The sequence below is a fragment of the Struthio camelus genome, unplaced genomic scaffold, assembly GCF_040807025.1.
Source record: "Struthio camelus isolate bStrCam1 unplaced genomic scaffold, bStrCam1.hap1 HAP1_SCAFFOLD_48, whole genome shotgun sequence".
Classification (NCBI taxonomy): Eukaryota; Metazoa; Chordata; class Aves; order Struthioniformes; family Struthionidae; genus Struthio; species Struthio camelus.
Window position 1 is genome coordinate 2058 of NW_027182705.1, and position 20013 is coordinate 22070.

General features: G+C 73.1%; 1 protein-coding gene and 1 long non-coding RNA gene across 2 annotated transcripts; both read right to left on the reverse strand.

Moving 5' to 3' along the window:
• Window positions 1-3836: 3836 nt before the first annotated feature.
• LOC138065234 (uncharacterized) lies at window positions 3837-10190 on the reverse strand. The gene is made up of 3 exons (XR_011138316.1): window positions 10058-10190; window positions 4921-5095; window positions 3837-3991 (listed from the first exon to the last, which is right to left on the reverse strand). It is a non-coding gene; the product is annotated as an uncharacterized lncRNA (long non-coding RNA).
• A 109-nt stretch (window positions 10191-10299) lies between these two features.
• Window positions 10300-19331, reverse strand: UXT (ubiquitously expressed prefoldin like chaperone). Its single transcript, XM_068929440.1, has 6 exons — window positions 19135-19331; window positions 16838-16919; window positions 15519-15583; window positions 12991-13098; window positions 11593-11656; window positions 10300-10491 (listed from the first exon to the last, which is right to left on the reverse strand). The coding sequence occupies exons 1-6, from the start codon at window positions 19200-19202 to the stop codon at window positions 10447-10449; spliced, it is 432 nt and encodes a 143-aa protein (XP_068785541.1). The 5' UTR covers window positions 19203-19331; the 3' UTR covers window positions 10300-10446.
• Window positions 19332-20013: the final 682 nt, after the last annotated feature.

The window sequence follows — 20013 nt, forward strand, 5'->3', positions numbered from 1 at the left end:
TCCCCCCATGTCCCCCCATGTCCTCCATGTCCCCCCATGTCCCCCATGTCCCCCATGTCCCCCCATGTCCCTCCATGTCCCCCATGTCCCCCCATGTCCCCCCATGTCCCCCATGTCCCCCCATGTCCCCCATGTCCCCCCGTGTCCCTCCATGTCCCCCATGTCCCCCATGTCCCCCATGTCCCCCCATGTCCCCCCATGTCCCTCCATGTCCCCCCATGTCCCCCCATGTCCCTCCATGTCCCCCCATGTCCCCCATGTCCCCCCATGTCCCCCATGTCCCCCCATGTCCCCCATGTCCCCCCGTGTCCCTCCATGTCCCCCATGTCCCTCCATGTCCCCCATGTCCCCAGTGTCCCCCCATGTCCCCCCGTGTCCCTCCATGTCCCCCATGTCCCTCCATGTCCCCCATGTCCCCAGTGTCCCCCCATGTCCCCCCGTGTCCCTCCATGTCCCCCATGTCCCTCCATGTCCCCCATGTCCCCAGTGTCCCCCCATGTCCCCCCGTGTCCCTCCATGTCCCCCATGTCCCCCCATGTCCCTCCATGTCCCCCCGTGTCCCCCCGTGTCCCCCCGTGTCCCCCCATGTCCCTCCGTGTCCCCCGTGTCCCCCATGTCCCCCCGTGTCCCTCCATGTCCCCCCATGTCCCCCCATGTCCCCCATGTCCCTCCACGTCCCTCCACGTCCCTCCACGTCCCTCCATGTCCCCCATGTCCCCCCATGTCCCCCCGTGTCCCCCCGTGTCCCCCCATGTCCCTCCGTGTCCCCCGTGTCCCCCATGTCCCCCCGTGTCCCTCCATGTCCCCCCATGTCCCCCCATGTCCCCCATGTCCCTCCACGTCCCTCCACGTCCCTCCATGTCCCCCATGTCCCTCCATGTCCCTCCATGTCCCCCATGTCCCCCCATGTCCCCCCATGTCCCCCCATGTCCCCCATGTCCCTCCATGTCCCCCGTGTCCCCCCATGTCCCCCCATGTCCTCCATGTCCCCCCATGTCCCCCATGTCCCCCATGTCCCCCATGTCCCCCATGTCCCCCCATGTCCCTCCATGTCCCTCCATGTCCCTCCATGTCCCCCATGTCCCCCCATGTCCCTCCATGTCCCCCATGTCCCCCCATGTCCCCCCATGTCCCCCCATGTCCTCCATGTCCCCCCATGTCCCCCATGTCCCCCATGTCCCCCATGTCCCCCATGTCCCCCCATGTCCCTCCATGTCCCTCCATGTCCCTCCATGTCCCCCATGTCCCCCCATGTCCCTCCATGTCCCCCATGTCCCCCCATGTCCCCCCATGTCCCCCCATGTCCTCCATGTCCCCCCATGTCCCCCATGTCCCCCATGTCCCCCCATGTCCCCCATGTCCCCCCATGTCCCCCCGTGTCCCTCCATGTCCCCCCGTGTCCCTCCATGTCCCCCATGTCCCTCCATGTCCCCCATGTCCCCAGTGTCCCCCCATGTCCCCCCGTGTCCCTCCATGTCCTCCATGTCCCCCCATGTCCCCCCATGTCCCCCATGTCCCTCCATGTCCCCCGTGTCCCTCCATGTCCCCCATGTCCCCCCATGTCCCTCCATGTCCCCCCATGTCCCCCATGTCCTCCATGTCCCTCCACGTCCCTCCACGTCCCTCCATGTCCCCCATGTCCCTCCATGTCCCCCCATGTCCCCCCATGTCCCCCCATGTCCCCCATGTCCTCCATGTCCCTCCATGTCCCTCCATGTCCCCCATGTCCCCCCATGTCCCCCCATGTCCCCCATGTCCCCCCATGTCCCCCATGTCCCTCCATGTCCCCCGTGTCCCCCCATGTCCCCCCATGTCCTCCATGTCCCCCCATGTCCCCCATGTCCCCCATGTCCCCCCATGTCCCCCATGTCCCCCCGTGTCCCCCCATGTCCCTCCATGTCCCCCATGTCCCCCCATGTCCCCCCATGTCCCCCCATGTCCTCCATGTCCCCCCATGTCCCCCATGTCCCCCATGTCCCCCCATGTCCCTCCATGTCCCCCATGTCCCCCCATGTCCCCCCATGTCCCCCATGTCCCCCCATGTCCCCCATGTCCCCCCGTGTCCCTCCATGTCCCCCATGTCCCCCATGTCCCCCATGTCCCCCCATGTCCCCCCATGTCCCTCCATGTCCCCCCATGTCCCCCCATGTCCCTCCATGTCCCCCCATGTCCCCCATGTCCCCCCATGTCCCCCATGTCCCCCCGTGTCCCTCCATGTCCCCCATGTCCCTCCATGTCCCCCATGTCCCCAGTGTCCCCCCATGTCCCCCCGTGTCCCTCCATGTCCCCCATGTCCCTCCATGTCCCCCATGTCCCCAGTGTCCCCCCATGTCCCCCCGTGTCCCTCCATGTCCCCCATGTCCCTCCATGTCCCCCATGTCCCCAGTGTCCCCCATGTCCCCCCGTGTCCCTCCATGTCCCCCATGTCCCCCCATGTCCCTCCATGTCCCCCCATGTCCCCCATGTCCCCCCATGTCCCCCATGTCCCCCCGTGTCCCTCCATGTCCCCCATGTCCCTCCATGTCCCCCATGTCCCCAGTGTCCCCCCATGTCCCCCATGTCCCTCCATGTCCCCCATGTCCCCAGTGTCCCCCCATGTCCCCCATGTCCCTCCATGTCCCTCCGTGTCCCTCCGTGTCCCCCCGTGTCCCCCCGTGTCCCTCCGTGTCCCCCATGTCCCCCCGTGTCCCCCCATGTCCCCCCATGTCCCCCCATGTCCCCCATGTCCCTCCACGTCCCTCCACGTCCCTCCATGTCCCTCCATGTCCCCCCATGTCCCCCCACGTCCCCCCATGTCCCCCATGTCCCTCCATGTCCCCCCATGTCCCCCCATGTCCCCCATGTCCCCCCATGTCCCCCCGTGTCCCTCCATGTCCCTCCATGTCCCCCCATGTCCCCCATGTCCCCCATGTCCCTCCATGTCCCTCCATGTCCCCCCATGTCCCTCCATGTCCCCCGTGTCCCTCCATGTCCCCCATGTCCCCCCATGTCCCCCCATGTCCTCCATGTCCCCCCATGTCCCCCATGTCCCCCATGTCCCCCCATGTCCCCCCATGTCCCCCCATGTCCCCCATGTCCCCCATGTCCCCCATGTCCCCCCATGTCCCCCCATGTCCCCCCATGTCCTCCATGTCCCCCCATGTCCCCCCATGTCCCCCCATGTCCCTCCATGTCCCCCATGTCCCCCCATGTCCCTCCATGACCCCCCATGTCCCTCCATGTCCCCCATGTCCCCCCATGTCCCCCCATGTCCCCCCATGTCCTCCATGTCCCTCCATGTCCCCCCATGTCCCCCATGTCCCCCCATGTCCTCCATGTCCCCCCATGTCCCCCCATGTCCCCCCATGTCCCTCCATGTCCCCCCATGTCCCCCATGTCCCCCATGTCCTCCATGTCCCCCCATGTCCCCCATGTCCCCCCATGTCCTCCATGTCCCCCCATGTCCCCCCATGTCCCCCATGTCCCCCCATGTCCCCCCATGTCCTCCCCAAGCGTCCTCCCCGCCTCCCCCACCCCACGCACGTCCCCCCACGCGTGTCCCTCCCCCACGCGTGTCGCCGCTCACCGGGGCAGCAGCCCCCCCCGCAGGCCCGCCGTTCCCATCACCCCCAGCGCGTCCCCACCCCACGCGCCTCCCCCACGCGTGTCCACACCCCCACGCACGTCCCTCCCTCATACGCGTCCCTCCCCCACGCGTGTCCCCCCACGCGAGTTGCCCGCCCCCACGCGTGTCCCCACCCCCACGCGTGGCCCCACCCCACGCGTGGCCCCACCCCACGCGAGTCCCCCCCACGCGCGTCCCCCCTCCCCCCGCGCGTGTCGCCGCTCACCGGGGCAGCAGCCCCCCCCGCAGGCCCGCAGCTCCCAGCGCCGCCCCCGGCGCCCCCCGCAGCTCCCGCGCCCGCGGCACCGCTGGCCCCGCCGCGCCGTCCCCTCGCCGCACGTCACCGAGCAGCCGCCCCACGCGCCCCACGCGCCCCACGCCGCCGCCCTGGCCCCGCCCCTCCCGGCGGGGGGGGAGCGCCGTCAGGGGGGCGGGGCCGAGGGCGGGGCCCGGGAGTCAGCGCGGCGGGAGGGGTGGGCGGGGCCCGAGCGGGTGGGCGGGGCTAAGGGTCGGGGTGGGCGGGGCTAAGGGCGGGGCCGGGAGTCAGTAGGGGGTGGGCGGGGCTAAGGGTCGGGGTGGGCGGGGCTGGGAGTCGATTGCGGTGGTGGGCGGGGCTAAGGGTTTGGGTTGGGCGGGGCCGGGAGTCAGTGGGGGTGGGGTGGGCGGGGCTAAGGGTTGGAGTGGGCGGGGCCCGGAGTCGGTGGGGGTGGGCGGGGCTAAGGGTTGGGGTTGGGCGGGGCTGGGAGTCGATGGGGGTGGGGTGGGCGGGGCTAAGGGTTGGGGTGGGCGGGGCCGGGAGTCAGTGGAGGGGGTGGGCGGGGCTAAAGTTGGGGATGGGCGGGGCTGGGAGTGAGTGGGGGTGGGCGGGGCTTCGGGTTGGGGTGGGCGGGTCCGGGAGTCGATGGGGGTGGGTGGGTCGGGCTAGAGGTGGGGGTGGGCGGGGCCGAGGGTGAGGTAGGCGGGTCCGGGAGTCAGTGGGGGGGGGGTGGGCGGGGCTAAAGTCGGGGGTGGGCGGGGCCGGGAGTCAGTGGAGCGGGTGGGCGGGGCTAAAGTCGGGGATGGGCGGGGCCGGGAGTCAGTGCGGGTGGGCGGGGCTAAGGTCGGGGATGGGCGGGGCCGGGAGTCAGTGGAGTGGGTGGGCGGGGCTAGAGGGAGCGGTGGGCGCGGCCGGGGCGGGTGGGCGGGGCCGGGAGCGGAGGGGGGCGGGGCTACGGGCAGGGCTCGGCTGGGGGCAGGAGCGGAGGGGGCGGGCGGGGCCGGGGCGGTGGGCGGGGCCGGGGCGGTGGGCGGGGCCGGGGCGGTGGGCGGGGCCTCACCGGCAGGGGACGCAGGGCCCGGCGGGGCCGGGGGCCAGGGCGAAGGCCGGGTTGAGGCAGCAGTGGGCGGCGGGCAGGGGGCCGTGGGCCAGCGGCTCCCCCCGGCAGGCGCCCTCGGCCTCCTCGGCGAAGCACCAGGCGGAGGGCGGCGGCGGCGGCGGCGGCGGGGTCCCCCCTGGGCGGGCGGGGGGCGGCGGGGCGCTGGGTGAGCCGGGGGGAGGCGCACGGGGGTCGGGGTCCCTCCCCCCCGGCCGCTCTGGGGCCTGCAGCGGGGGTCTGGGGCCTGCAGCGGGGGTCTCGGGCCTCGCACGGGGGTCGGGGTCCCTCCCCCCCGGCCGCTCTGGGGCCTGCAGCGGGGGTCTGGGGTCTGCAGCGGGGGTCTGGGGCCTCGCTCGGGGGTCTCGGGCCTCGCATGGGGGTCTGGGGTCTGCAGCGGGGGTCTGGGGCCTCGCACGGGGGTCTCGGGCCTCGCACGGGGATCGGGGTCCCTCCCCCCCGGGCCGCTCTGGGGCCTCGCACGAGGGTCTGGGGTCTTGCACGGGGGTCTGGGGCCTCGCACGGGGGTCTCGGGCCTCGCACGGGGATCGGGGTCCCTCCCCCCCGGCCGCTCTGGGGTCTCGCACGGGGGTCTGGGGTCTGCAACGGGGGTCCCGGGCCTCGCACGGGGGTCTGGGGCCTCGCACGGGGATCGGGATCCCTCCCCCCCGGCCGCTCTGTGGCCTGCAGCGGGGGTCTGGGGTCTGCAGCGGGGGTCTGGGACCTCGCACGGGGGCCTGGGGTCTCGCACGGGGGTCTGGGGCCTCGCACGGGGATCTCGGGCCTCGCATGGGGGTCTGGGGTCTGCAACGGGGGTCTGGGGTCTTGCACGGGGGTCTCGGGCCTCGCATGGGGGTCTGGGGTCTGCAGCGGGGGTCTGGGGTCTGCAGCGGGGGTCTGGGGCCTCGCATGGGGGTCTGGGGTCTGCAGCGGGGGTCTGGGGTCTGCAGCCGGGGTCTGGGGTCTGCAACGGGGGTCTGGGGCCTCGCACGGGGGTCTGGGGTCTGCAGCGGGGGTCTCGGGCCTCGCACGGGGATCGGGGTCCCTCCCCCCCGGCCACTCTGGGGTCTGCAACGGGGGTCTGGGGTCTGCAGCGGGGGTCTGGGGTCTTGCACGGGGGTCTCGGGCCTCGCATGGGGGTCTGGGGTCTGCAACGGGGGTCTGGGGTCTTGCACGGGGGTCTCGGGCCTCGCATGGGGGTCTGGGGTCTGCAGCGGGGGTCTGGGGCTTCGCACGAGGGTCTCGGGCCTCGCACGGGGATCGGGGTCCCTCCCCCCCAGTCGCTCTGGGGTCTGCAGCGGGGGTCTGGGGTCTGCAGCGGGGGTCTGGGGCCTCGCACGGGGGTCTGGGGTCTGCAACGGGGGTCTGGGGCTTCGCACGAGGGTCTCGGGCCTCGCACGGGGATCGGGGTCCCTCCCCCCCAGTCGCTCTGGGGTCTGCAGCGGGGGTCTGGGGTCTGCAGCGGGGGTCTGGGGTCTCGCACGAGGGTCTGGGGTCTCGCATGGGGGTCTTTGGCTTCACACGAGGCTCTCGGGCTTCGCACAAGGGTCTGGGGCCTCGCACGGGGATCGGGGTCCCTCCCCCCCGGCCGCTCTGGGGTCTGCAACGGGGGTCTGGGGTCTGCAGCGGGGGTCGGGGGTCTGCAGCGGGGGTCTCGGGCCTCGCATGGGGGTCTGGGGTCTGCAGCGGGGGTCTGGGGTCTGCAGCGGGGGTCTGGGGCCTCGCACGGGGGTCTCGGGCCTCGCACGGGGATCGGGGTCCCTCCCCCCCGGCCGCTCTGGGGTCTGCAACGGGGGTCTGGGGTCTGCAGCGGGGGTCTGGGGCCTCCCACGGGGGTCTTTGGCTTCGCACGAGGGTCTTGGGCCTCGCACGGGGGTCTCGGGCCTCGCACGGGGATCGGGGTCCCTCCCTCCCGGCCACTCTGGGGTCTGCAACGGGGGTCTGGGGTCTGCAGCGGGGGTCTGGGGTCTGCAACGGGGGTCTGGGGCCTCGCACGAGGGTCTCGGGCCTCGCACGGGGATCGGGGTCCCTCCCCCCCGGCCGCTCTGGGGTCTGCAACGGGGGTCTGGGGTCTGCAGCGGGGGTCTGGGGCCTCCCACGGGGGTCTTTGGCTTCGCACGAGGGTCTTGGGCCTCGCACGGGGGTCTCGGGCCTCGCACGGGGATCGGGGTCCCTCCCTCCCGGCCACTCTGGGGTCTGCAACGGGGGTCTGGGGTCTGCAGCGGGGGTCTGGGGTCTGCAACGGGGGTCTGGGGCCTCGCACGAGGGTCTCGGGCCTCGCACGGGGATCGGGGTCCCTCCCCCCCGGCCACTCTGGGGTCTGCAACGGGGGTCTGGGGTCTGCAGCGGGGGTCTGGGGTCTGCAACGGGGGTCTGGGGCCTCGCACGAGGGTCTCGGGCCTCGCACGGGGATCGGGGTCCCTCCCCCCCGGCCACTCTGGGGTCTGCAACGGGGGTCTGGGGTCTGCAGCGGGGGTCTGGGGTCTGCAACGGGGGTCTGGGGCCTCGCACGGGGGTCTGGGGTCTGCAACGGGGGTCTGGGGTCTGCAGCGGGGGTCTGGGGCCTCGCACGAGGGTCTTTGGCTTCGCACGAGGCTCTCGGGCCTTGCACGGGGATCGGGGTCCCTCCCCCCCAGTCGCTCTGGGGTCTCGCACGGGGGTCTGGGGTCTGCAGCGGGGGTCTGGGGCCTCGCACGAGGGTCTTTGGCTTCGCACGAGGCTCTCGGGCCTTGCACGGGGATCGGGATCCCTCCCCCCCGGCTGCTCTGGGGTCTGCAGCGGGGGTCTGGGGTCTGCAGCGGGGGTCTGGGGCCTCGCACGGGGGTCTGGGGTCTGCAACGGGGGTCTGGGGCTTCGCACGAGGGTCTCGGGCCTCGCACGGGGATCGGGGTCCCTCCCCCCCAGTCGCTCTGGGGTCTGCAGCGGGGGTCTGGGGTCTGCAACGGGGGTCTGGGGTCTGCAGCGGGAGTCTGGGGCCTCGCACGAGGGTCTGGGGTCTCGCATGGGGGTCTTTGGCTTCACACGAGGCTCTCGGGCTTCGCACGGGGGTCTCGGGCCTCGCACGGGGATCGGGATCCCTCCCCCCCGGCCGCTCTGGGGTCTGCAGCGGGGGTCTGGGGTCTCGCACGGGGGTCTGGGGTCTGCAACGGGGGTCTGGGGTCTCGCACGGGGGTCTTTGGCTTCGCACGAGGGTCTTGGGCCTTGCACGGGGATCGGGGTCCCTCCCCCCCGGCCGCTCTGGGGTCTGCAGCGGGGGTCTGGGGTCTGCAGCGGGGGTCTGGGGTCTGCAACGGGGGTCTCGGGCCTCGCATGGGGGTCTGGGGTCTGCAACGGGGGTCTGGGGCCTCGCACGAGGGTCTGGGGTCTCGCATGGGGGTCTTTGGCTTCACACGAGGCTCTCGGGCTTCGCACGAGGGTCTCGGGCCTCGCACGGGGATCGGGGTCCCTCCCCCCCAGCCGCTCTGGGGTCTGGCACGGGGGTCTGGGGTCTGCAACGGGGGTCCCGGGCCTCGCACGGGGGTCTTTGGCTTTGCACGGGGGTCTTGGGCCTCGCACGGGGGTCTCTGGCTTTGCACGAGGCTCTCGGGCCTCGCACGGGGGTCTCGGGCCTCGCACGGGGGGTCTTTGGCTTCGCACGGGGGTCTCGGGCCTCGCACGGGGATCGGGATCCCTCCCCCCCGGCCGCTCTGGGGTCTGGCACGGGGGTCTGGGGTCTGCAACGGGGGTCTCGGGCCTCGCACAACGGTCTTTGGCTTCGCACGAGGCTCTTGGGCCTCGCACGGGGATCGGGGTCCCTCCCCCCCGGCCGCTCTGGGATCTGGCACGGGGGTCTGGGGCCTCGCTCGGGGGTCTTGGACCTCGCACGGGGATCGGGGTCTCTCCCCCAAGCTGCTCTGGGGTCTGGTACAGGGATCTGGGGCCTCGCACGGGGGGTCTCAGGCTTCGCACGACGGTCCCGGGCTTCGCACGAGGGTCTCGGGCCTCGCACGGGGATCAGGATCCCTCCCCCAAGCCGCTCTGGGGCCTCGCACGGGGGTCTGGGGTCTGGCAACGGGGGTCTGGGGTCTGGCACGGGGATCTTTGGCTTTGCACGAGGCTCTTGGGCCTCGCACGGGGATCAGGGTCCCTCCCCCCCGGCCGCTCTGGGGTCTGGCACGGGGGTCTGGGGTCTGCAATGGGGGTCCCGGGCCTCGCACGAGGGTCTCGGGCCTCGCACGGGGATCGAGGTCTCTCCCCCTGGCCGCTCTGGGGTCTGGCACGGGGGTCTGGGCTCTCGCACGGGGGTCTGGGGTCTTGCACAGGGGTCTCGGGCCTCGCACGACGGTCCCGGGCTTCGCACGAGGCTCTCGGGCCTCGCACGGGGATCGGGGTCCCTCCCCCCAGCCGCTCTGGGGTCTTGCACGGGGGTCCCGGGCCTCGCACGGGGGTCTCAGGCCTCGCACGGGGATCAGGATCCCTCCCCCCGGACGATCTCAGGCCTCGCACGAGGACTCGCACGGGGACTCGCACGGGGATGGCAACCCCCATGGATGCTGAGGGTCTCACATGGCTCTCGCACGACGGTCTTGGGCCTCGCACGGGGGCTTGGGGCCTCGCACGAGGATCGGGATTCCCTCCCCCCATCTGCTTTGGGGTCTCGCACGGGGGTCTTGGGCCTCGCACGGGGACCCGCACGGGGATGGGGAACCTCCCTGGCCGCTTTGGGGTCTTGCACGGCTCTCGCACGAGGGTCTCGGGTCTCGCACGAGCATCGGGAGGCTCCCCCCAAACTGCTCTGCACGCACGGGGACCCCCCCGGCCACTCGGGGGGGGGGTCTCGCAGGACCCTCGCACGAGGGTCTCGGGCCTCGCACGGGGACGAGGCCCCCCCCCTTCCAGCCGCCTTGGGGGTCTCGCACGTCTCTCGCACGAGGCTCCCGGGTCTCGCAGGGGGATCGGGACCCCTCGCGACTGTTCTGGGCTCTCGCACGAGGATCCTGTCTCTCGCACGGGGGCCTCGCACGAGGATCTCGCACCGCCTCCCCCCCCCCCCACCGCAACCTCCCCCCTCGCACGAGGCCTCGTGCGAGGACCCCCCCCCCGCCTCAACCCCCGGCGTTACCTGCGGGGGGCAGGAGGGCGCCCAGCGCCAGGCTCAGCACCAGCCCCGCCGGCGCCATCGCTTCCCGGCCCAAAGCGGAACTGGGCGGCGGGGAGGGGGCCCAGGCGTCCGGTTCCCTCCGCCCGGACGCCTGGGCCCCCTGCGAAAGGGGGAAGTTGGAAAGCAGCACGACCCGGACGCCTGGGCCCCTCCGTTACCATCCCCCCCCCCCCCGCCCCTAAAAAATCAGGAAGGACCCAGGAGTCCGGCGGGCGGAAACGGGCTTTTTTTCACCCCCCCCCCAAAAAAAGCTTCCCCCTCCCCCCCCCCCGGGTTCGCTGGGCCCAGGTGTCCGGGCGAGGGGCCCAGGCGTCCGGGGTAGCGGGGGAGTCGGAGGTCGGGGGGGGTCGTCAGGGGTCCGGCAGGTCCTGGAGGCCTTGGAGCTCGCGGAGACCCTGCGGGGGGGGGGAGGGGGTGAGACCTGGGGGCCCAGGCGTCCGGGGAAGGGCCCAGGTGTCCGGGGAAGGGGCCCAGGTGTCCGGGGAAGGGCCCAGGCATCCGGGAAAGGGGCCCAGGCGTCCGGGGAAGGGGCCCAGGCGTCCGGGAAAGTGGCCCAGGTGTCCAGGGCAGGGCCCAGGCGTCCGGGGAAGGGGCCCAGGCGTCCGGGAAAGGGGCCCAGGTGTCCGGGGAAGGGCCCAGGCATCCGGGGAAGGGGCCCAGGCGTCCGGGGAAGGGTCCAGGTGTCCGGGGAAGGGGCCCAGGCATCCGGGAAAGGGGCCCAGGCGTCCGGGAAAGGGGCCCAGGTGTCCGGGAAAGGGCCCAGGTGTCCGGGGAAGGGGCCCAGGCGTCCGGGGAAGGGCCCAGGTGTCCGGGGCAGGGGCCCAGGCGTCTGGGGAAGGGCCCAGGTGTCCGGGGAAAGGGCCCAGGCATCCGGGGAAGGGGCCCAGGCGTCCGGGGAAGGGGCCCAGGCGTCCGGGGAAGGGCCCAGGCATCCAGGAAAGGGGCCCAGGTGTCCGGGGAAGGGGCCCAGGTGCCCGGGAGAGGGGCCCAGGCGTCCGCGGAGGGGCCCAGGCATCCGGGGAAGGGGCCCAGGTGTCCGGGAAAGGGCCCAGGTGTCTGGGGAAGGGGCCCAGGCGTCCGGGGAAGGGGACCAGGCGTCCAGGGAAGGGCCCAGGTGTCCGGGGAAGGGGCCCAGGTGTCCGGGAAAGGGGCCCAGGCGTCCAGGGAAGGCCCCGGCGTCCAGGGAAGGGCCCAGGTGTCCGGGGAGAGGGGCCCAGGTGTCTGGAAAAGGGCCCAGGTGTCCGGGGGAAGGGGCCCAGGTGTCCGGGGAAGGGGCCCAGGCATCCGGGAAAGGGGCCCAGGCGTCCGGGGAGGGGCCCAGGTGTCCGGGGAAGGGGCCCAGGTGTACGGGGAAGGGGCCCAGGCATCCGGGGAAGGGCCCAGGTGTCCGGGAGGGACCCAGGCGTCCAGGGAAGGGCCCAGGTGTCCGGGAGGGGCCCAGGCATCTGGGGAAGGGCCCAGGTGTCCGGGGCAGGGGCCCAGGCGTCCGGGCGCACCTCCAGCACCAGGCGGATGTTGGCTTTGATGTGGGCGCTGTCCCGCGTCAGGGAGTCGTTGAGGCTGCGAGAGGGGGAGGGGGGCGGGTCAGGGAGGAGGGGGCGGGGCCTAACAGGCCCCTCCCTCTCCGGGGGGGTGGGAGTTCACCTTGGGGGAGGGCATTAAGGCCCCAAAGGGGCCCCTTATATGGCCAAAAGGGGGTGGAGCCAGCCTTATATGGTTGTGGGGGTGGAGCCTGCCTTATATGGTCATGGGGGCGGGGCCACTTTCATATGGCCATGAGGCCACCCTTATATGGCCAAAAGGGGGCGGAGCCTCCCCTTATATGGTTAGGGAGGCCCAGAAGCACCCTTATATGGTCATGGGGGTGGAGCCACCCTTATATGGCAATGGGGGGGGTGGAGCTGGGTGGAGCGAGCCCGGAGGGGGTGGAGCCTCCGCTCAGAAAGGTGGAGCCACCCTTATATGGTCATGGGGTGGAGCCTCCCTTATATGGCCACAGGGTGGAGCTACCCTTAGGGCAGAACCTGCCTTATATGGTCATGAGGGCGGAGCCTCCCTTGCACAGGCATGGGGCGGAGCCTCCCTTATATGGTCACGGGGGTGGAGCTTCCCCAGGTGGGCGGAGCCGCTGTTAAATGGTCACAGGGGGTGGAGCCACCCTTGCACAGTGGTGGTGGTGGGGGCGGAGCTACCCATAGAGCTGGGGCCATCCTTGTATGGTCATGGGGGCGGAGCCTCCCTTATAGGAGCTGAGCCTCCCTTATATGGCCATGGGGGCGGGGCCACCTTCATACGGCCGCGGAGCCTCCCCTTATATGGCCAAAAGGGGGCGGGGCCTCCCCTTATATGGTTGGGGAGGCCCAGAACCACCCTTATAGGGTCATGGGGGTGGGGCCACCCTTATATGGTCATGGGGGTGGGGCCACCCGTACATGATCACAGGGGGGCGGAGCCACCTTAACATACTCATACTGGGGGGGTGGAGCTACCCTTATATGGTCACAAACTGGGGCCAACTCGGGTCACGGGGGCGGGGCCACCCTTATATGGTCATGGGGGTGGGGCCACCCTTATATAGTCATGGGGGCGGGGCCTCCCCTTATATGGTCAGGGGGGGCGTGGCCACCCACACACAGGCCTAAGAGCCAGTGTGTGTGTGTTGGGGGGGGGGGCCCCCTCCATCCACGCAGGGGGGCGTGGCCTGAAGGAGGGAGGGGGCGTGGCCTGAGGCAGAGGAGGGGCGTGGCCTAGCCGGGAGGGCGGGGCTTAGCCGCCCGCCAGCCAAGGGCGGGGAGGGAAGGGGTGTGTGTGTGGGGGGGGGAGTGTGTGTGGGCGGGGCTCGGAGGGGGCGTGGCCAGGAGGGGGGCGTGGCCAGGAGGGGGGGCGTGGCTTACGCGGCGAGGAGGCGGCTCCGGCGCTGCAGGTGCCGCAGGGCCTCGGGCAGCGTCAGCTCGGCGAAGAGGCCGGAGCCCAGCGCCAGGCACACGCGGGAGGGGTCCGGCCTGCGGGGGGGGGGACGGGGGGGTTGGGGGGGTCCTGAGGGGGGTTGGGGTCCCCCCAGGGGGGTTGGGGGTCCCTGGGGGGGATTTGGGGTCCCTGGGGGGGGTTTGGGGGGGTCCTGGGGGGGTTGGGGGTCCCTGGGGGGGTTTGGGGAGGTCCTGGGGGGGGGTTGGGGGGGTCCTGGGGGGGGTTAGAGGGGGTCCTGGGGGGGGTTGGGGTCCCCCCAGGGGGGTTGGGGGTCCCTGGGGGGGATTTGGGGTCACTGGGGGGGGTTTGGGGGGGTCCTGGGGGGGGTTGGGGTCCCCCCAGGGGGGTTGGGGGTCCCTGGGGGGGTTTGGGGGGGTCCTGGGGGGGGTTAGAGGGGGTCCTGGGGGGGGTTGGGGTCCCCCCAGGGGGCTTGGGGGTCCCTGGGGGGGATTTGGGGTCCCTGGTGGGGATTTGGGGGGGTCCTGGGGGGGGTTGGGGGACCCTGGGGGGGATTTGGGGGGGTCCTGGGGGGGGTTAGAGGGGGTCCTGGGGGGGGTTGGGGTCCCCCCAGGGGGGTTTGGGGACCCTGGGGGGGTTTGGGGGGGTCCTGGGGGGGTTAGAGGGGGTCCTGGGGGGGGTTGGGGTCCCCCCAGGGGGGTTGGGGGTCCCTGGGGGGGATTTGGGGTCCCTGGTGGGGATTTGGGGGGGTCCTGGGGGGGGTTGGGGTCCCTGGGGGGGGTTAGAGGGTCCCTGGGGGGGGTTGGGGGGGTCTTGGGGGGGATTTGGGGTCCCTGGGGGGATTTGGGGGGGGTCCTGGGGGGGGTTGGGGGTCCCTGGGGGAAATTTGGGGGGGTCCAGGGGGGGTTGGGGTCCCCCCAGGGGGATTAGGGGTCCCTGGTGGGCATTTGGGGGGGTCCGGGGGGGGATTTGGGGGGGTCCTGGGGGTTTGGGGGTCCCTGGGGGGGGTTGGGGTCCCTGCGGGGGGTTTGGGGATCCTGGGGGGGTTTGGGGGGGGTCCTGGGGGGGGTTGGGGGTCCCTGGGGAGGGGTTTGGGGGGTCCTGGTGGGTGTTGGGGGTCCCTGGGGGGGTTTCGGGAGGTCCTGGGGGGGGGGTTGGGGTCCCTGGAGAGGGGTTTGGGGGGTCCTGGGGGGGTTGGGGGTCCCTGGGGCGGATTTGGGGTCCCTGGGGGGGTTTGAGGGGATCCTGGGGGGTGGTTGGGGTCCCCCCGGGGGGGTTAGGGGTCCCTGGGGGGGATTTGGGGTCCCTGGGGGGGGGTTTGAGGGGGTCCTGGAGGGGGTTGGGGGTCCCTGGGGGGGGTTGGGGGGGTCCTGGGGGGGGGTTGGGGGTCCCTGGGGGGGCCCTGGGGGTCCTGGGGGGGTTTCGGGAGGTCCTGGGGGGGTTGGGGTCCCTGGGGGGGGTTTGAGGGGTCCCTGGGGGGGGGTTGGGGGTCCCTGGGGGGGTTTGGGGGTCCTTGGGGGGGGGTTGGGGGTCCCTGGGGGGGGTTAGGGGGTCCTTGGGGGGGTTTGGGGGTCCTTGGGGGGGGTTGGGGGGTCCTGGGGGGGGTTTTGGGGCATCCCAGAGGGGATTTTGCGGGTCCCAGGGTGGGTTTTGGGGGTCCCAGAGGGGATTTTGCGGGTCCCAGGGTGGGTTTTGGGGTTCCCAGGGGTTTTTTTTGGGGGTCCCGGGGTGGATTTTGGGGGCCTGGGGTAGGTTTGGGGGGGTCCCAGGGGATTTGGGAGGTCCCAGGGTGGATTTTGGGGGTCCCAGGGAGTTTTGGGGGTCCCAGAGGAGATATTGGGGGGTCCTGGGGGGGTTTGGGTGGTCCCGGGGTGTATTTTGGGGGTCCCGGGATGCATTTGGGGGGTCCTGGGGTGGATTTTGGGGGTCCCAGGGAGTTTTGGGGGTCCCAGAGGAGATATTGGGGGGTCCGGGGGGGGTTGGGGGGTCCCAGGGTGTATTTTGGGGGTCCCGGGGTGCATTTGGGGGGTCCTGGGGTGGATTTTGGGGGTCCCAGGGAGTTTTGGGGGTCCCAGAGGAGATATTGGGGGGTCCGGGGGGGGGTTGGGGGGTCCCAGGGAGTTTTGGGAGTCCCAGCAAAGATTTGGGGGTTCCCAGGGGTTTTTTGGGGGTCCCGGGGTGGATTTTGGGGGTCCCAGGGTGCATTTGGGGGGTCCCAGGGTGGATTTTGGGGGTCCTGGGGTGCATTTGGGGGGTCCCAGCGAAGATTTGGGGGGTCCCAGGGGGTTTTTGGGGGTCCCGGGGTGGATTTTGGGGGTCCCGGGGTGGGTTTGGGGGGTCCCAGTGAAGATTTGGGGGTCCCAGGGGGTTTTTGGGGGTCCCGGGGTGGATTTTGGGGGTCCCGGGGGGTTTTTGGGGGTCCCGGAGTGGATTTTGGGGGTCCCGGGGTGGGTTTGGGGGGTCCCGGGGGTGGGTTTTGGGGGGGGGGGTCACTCACACTTCGGCGGCGACGTAGAAGTTGCAGCCCAGGTCGACCTGGGTGCGCAGGGGGGCGGCCGCCTCCTGCCGGCCCCAAAACCGCCCCGGTTCGCCCCAAAATGCCCCCCCCGACCCCCCCCCAGACCCCCAAATCCCCCCCAGACCCTCCAATCCCCCCCAAAATCCCCAATTTCCCCCCAAATCCCCAAATCTCCCGACCCCAAATCCCCCCCAGACCCCCAAATCCCCCCCAGACCCAAAATCCCCCTCATTCCCCCCAAACCCCCCAACCCCAAATCCCCCCGACTCCCCCCAAAATCCCCAAGACCCCAAATCCCCCCAAATCCCCCCAAAATTCCCCCCAAGACCCCAAATCCCCCCAATTTCCCTCAAATTCCCAAATCCCCCCAATTCCCCCCAAAATCCCCAAGACCCAAAATCCCCCCAATTTTCCCCAAATTCCTAAATCCCCCCGACCCCAAATCCCCCAGTTCCCCCCCAAAATCCCCCCAAGACCCCCAAATCCCCCCAATTTCCCTCAAATCCCCCCAACTCCCCCCAAAATCCCCAAGACCCAAAATCCCCTTAATTCCCCCCAAAATCACCCCCCAGACCCACAAATCCCAATTCCCCCCCAAATCCCCCCAGACTCCCAAATCCCCGCAATTCCCCCCAAAATCGCCCCCCAGACCCCCAAATCCCCCCAACTCCCCCCAAAATCGCTCCCCAGACCCCCAAATCCCCCCAATTCCCCCCCAAATCCCCCCAGACTCCCAAATCCCCCCAATTCCCCCCAAAATCGCTCCCCAGACCCCCAAATCCCCCCAATTCCCCCCCAAATCCCCCCAGACTCCCAAATCCCCCCAATTCCCCCCAAAATCGCCTCCCAGACCCCCAAATTCCCCCAAAATCCCCCCCAGACTCCCAAATCTGCCCCAGACCCCCAAATCCCCCAAATTCTCCCCCAAATCTCCCCAACTCCCCCCAAAATCGCCCTCCGGACCCCCAAATCCCCCCAGCTCCCCCCAAAATCGCCCCCCAGACCCCCAAATTCCTCCAAAATCACCCTCCGGACCCCCAAACTCCCCCAATTCCCCCCCCAAAAATCCCCCCCAAGACCCCAATCCCCCCCAATTCCCCCCACACCCCCCGCCCCCCGTGGCCCCGCCCCCATCGTGGCCCCGCCCCCATCGTGGCCCCGCCCCCAGCCCCCCCCCATAGCAGCAGCACCCCCCCCTGCCCCCGGCAGCGCAGCCGGGCTGACCCCGCCCCCCACCCGGCCGAGGCCCCGCCCCCTCCCGGCCGAGGCCCCGCCCCCTCGGCCGAGGCCCCGCCCACCTGGAGGCGCTCCAGGGCGGCGCGCAGCTGCAGCACCTGGGCCAGCTGCTCGCACACCGCCTCCCGCTGCGCCAGCACCCGCCTGCGGGGGGGGGGGCGGGGCCTCAGCGGGGGCGGGGCCTCGGCCGGGGGCGGGGCCGGGAGGTGGGATGTGGATGGGGGGGCGGGGGGCGGGGCCGGAGCGCGTGGGCGGGGCCAGAGCGCGGGGGGAGAGAACGCGTGGGCGGGGCCAGAGCGCGGGGGGAGAGAACGTGTGGGCGGGGCCAGAGCGCGGGGGGAGAGAACGTGTGGGCGGGGCCGGAGCGCGGGGGGAGAGAACGTGTGGGCGGGGCCAGAGCGCGGGGGCGGGGCCAGAGCGCGGGGGGAGAGAACGCGTGGGCGGGGCCAGAGCGCGGGGGGGAGAGAACGCGTGGGCGGGGCCGCAGCGCGGGGGGAGAGAACGCGTGGGCGGGGCCGGAGCGCGGGGGGAGAGAACGCGTGGGCGGGGCCGGAGCGCGTGGGCGGGGCCGGAGCGCGGGGGGAGAGAACGCGTGGGCGGGGCCGGAGCGCGTGGGCGGGGCCAGAGCGCGGGGGGAGAGAACGCGTGGGCGGGGCCGGAGCGCGTGGGCGGGGCCAGAGCGCGGGGGGAGAGAACGCGTGGGCGGGGCCGGAGCGCGTGGGCGGGGCCGCAGCGCGGGGGGAGAGAACGCGTGGGCGGGGCCAGAGCGCGGGGGGAGAGAACGCGTGGGCGGGGCCGGAGCGCGTGGGCGGGGCCAGAGCGCGGGGGGAGAGAACGCGTGGGCGGGGCCGGAGCGCGTGGGCGGGGCCAGAGCGCGGGGGGAGAGAACGCGTGGGCGGGGCCGGAGCGCGTGGGCGGGGCCGGAGCGCGGGGGGAGAGAACGCGTGGGCGGGGCCGGAGCGCGGGGGGAGAGAACGCGTGGGCGGGGCCGGAGCGCGTGGGCGGGGCCGGAGCGCGTGGGCGGGGCCGGAGCGCGGGGGGAGAGAACGCGTGGGCGGGGCCAGAGCGCGGGGGGAGAGAACGCGTGGGCGGGGCCAGAGCGCGGGGGGGAGAGAACGCGTGGGCGGGGCCGCAGCGCGGGGGGAGAGAACGCGTGGGCGGGGCCGGAGCGCGGGGGGAGAGAACGCGTGGGCGGGGCCGGAGCGCGGGGGGAGAGAACGCGTGGGCGGGGCCGGAGCGCGTGGGCGGGGCCAGAGCGCGGGGGGAGAGAACGCGTGGGCGGGGCCGGAGCGCGTGGGCGGGGCCAGAGCGCGGGGGGAGAGAACGCGTGGGCGGGGCCGGAGCGCGTGGGCGGGGCCGCAGCGCGGGGGGAGAGAACGCGTGGGCGGGGCCAGAGCGCGGGGGGAGAGAACGCGTGGGCGGGGCCGGAGCGCGTGGGCGGGGCCGCAGCGCGGGGGGAGAGAACGCGTGGGCGGGGCCAGAGCGCGGGGGGAGAGAACGCGTGGGCGGGGCCAGAGCGCGGGGGGAGAGAACGCGTGGGCGGGGCCGGAGCGCGTGGGCGGGGCCAGAGCGCGGGGGGAGAGAACGCGTGGGCGGGGCCGGAGCGCGTGGGCGGGGCCAGAGCGCGGGGGGAGAGAACGCGTGGGCGGGGCCAGAGCGCGTGGGCGGGGCCAGAGCGCGGGGGGAGAGAACGCGTGGGCGGGGCCAGAGCGCGTGGGCGGGGCCAGAGCGCGGGGGGAGAGAACGCGTGGGCGGGGCCAGAGCGCGTGGGCGGGGCCAGAGCGCGGGGGGAGAGAACGTGTGGGCGGGGCCAGAGCGCGGGGGGAGAGAACGCGTGGGCGGGGCCAGAGCGCGGGGGAGAGAACGTGTGGGCGGGGCCAGAGCGCGGGGGGAGAGAACGCGTGGGCGGGGCCAGAGCGCGGGGGGAGAGAACGCGTGGGCGGGGCCAGAGCGCGTGGGCGGGGCCGGAGCGCGGGGGGAGAGAACGCGTGGGCGGGGCCAGAGCGCGTGGGCGGGGCCAGAGCGCGGGGGGAGAGAACGCGTGGGCGGGGCCAGAGCGCGTGGGCGGGGCCAGAGCGCGTGGGCGGGGAGGGGCTGGCTGTGCGGGGTGGGGGGGGGCGGGCAGCGGCGCGGGGGGGCAGGGGGCGTGGCCGGGGAGGGGGCGGGGGGGCGTGGCCAGGGGGGCGGGGGGGCGTGGCCGATCCGCCGTGAGGAGGGAGGGGGCGGCGCGGCGGCCCACGAGGGGGAGGGGGAGAGAAGGGGTGGGGCGGGGGGAGTGCGGGGGCGGGGCCGAGGGGAGGGGGCGGGGCCGAGGGGGGAGGGGGCGGGGCCGAGGGGGGAGGGGGCGGGGCTCACGCACTGCAGGTCGCGCTGCAGCACGTCGCTGACGAAGGCCTCGTAGCGCCGCACCTTGCCGGCGGCCGCCATGGCCGCGCCGTGACGTCAGCGCGCCGCCGCGTCAGCGCGCCGTGACGTCAGCGCGCCGCGCCCGCCACAGCCTATCGGCGCGCGGCTGGGCGCGCCTGTGGCCGGTCGGCGCGCTCGGCGCTCGGCTGCGCCGCCTGGCCGGGCCGGCGCCCCCGCGGTGACGTCATCGCGGCGCGCCGCGGTTCGGCCGCCGCCGGCGGCGGGAGCCCGGGGGGGGGGCGGTGGGTTTTGGGGGGGAATCGGGGAGAAACGCGACGTTGTTTCGGCTTAACGGGGGATGGGGGGGCGGCGGGACACCTGGGCCCTTCCCCGGACGCCTGGGCCCCTTCCCCGGACGCCTGGGCCCCTTCCCGGACGCCTGGGCCCCTTCCCCGGACACCTGGGCCCCTTCCCGGACGCCTGGGCCCTTCCCCGGACGCCTGGGCCCCTTCCTGGACACCTGGGCCCGTGTCCCGGACACCTGGGCCCGTTTCCCCGGATGCCTGGGTCTCTCCCGGACACCTGGGCCCCTTCCTCGGACACCTGGGCCCCTTCCCTGGACGCCTGGGCCCTTTCCCCGGATGCCTGAGCCCCTGTCCCGGACACCTGGGCCCCCTTCCTGGGCGCCTGCACACCTTTCTGGATGCCTGGGCCCCTTTCCCTGGATGTTTAGGTCCCTTTCCCGGACGCCTGGGCCCCTTCTCCAGACACCTGGGCCCCTTGCCCGGACACCTCGGCCCCTTCCCGGACACCTGGGCCCCTTGCCCGGATGCCTGGGCCCTTTTCCCGGACACCAGGACCCCTTCCCCGTATGCCTGGGCCCCTTACCCGG

What these genes read in the sequence shown, in the direction of transcription:
- UXT (XM_068929440.1), bottom strand. Translation starts at nt 19,202, where the DNA reads ATGGCGGCCGCCGGCAAGGTGCGGCGCTACGAGGCCTTCGTCAGCGAC. An exon ending in GTGCTGCAGCGCGACCTGCA is followed by an intron (nt 16,920 to 19,134) that starts GTGCGTGAGCCC and finishes CCCCCCCCGCAG; the next exon opens with GCGGGTGCTGGCGCAGCGGG. An exon ending in CGGAGCCGCCTCCTCGCCGC is followed by an intron (nt 11,657 to 12,990) that starts GTAAGCCACGCC and finishes CCCCTCTCGCAG; the next exon opens with CCTCAACGACTCCCTGACGC.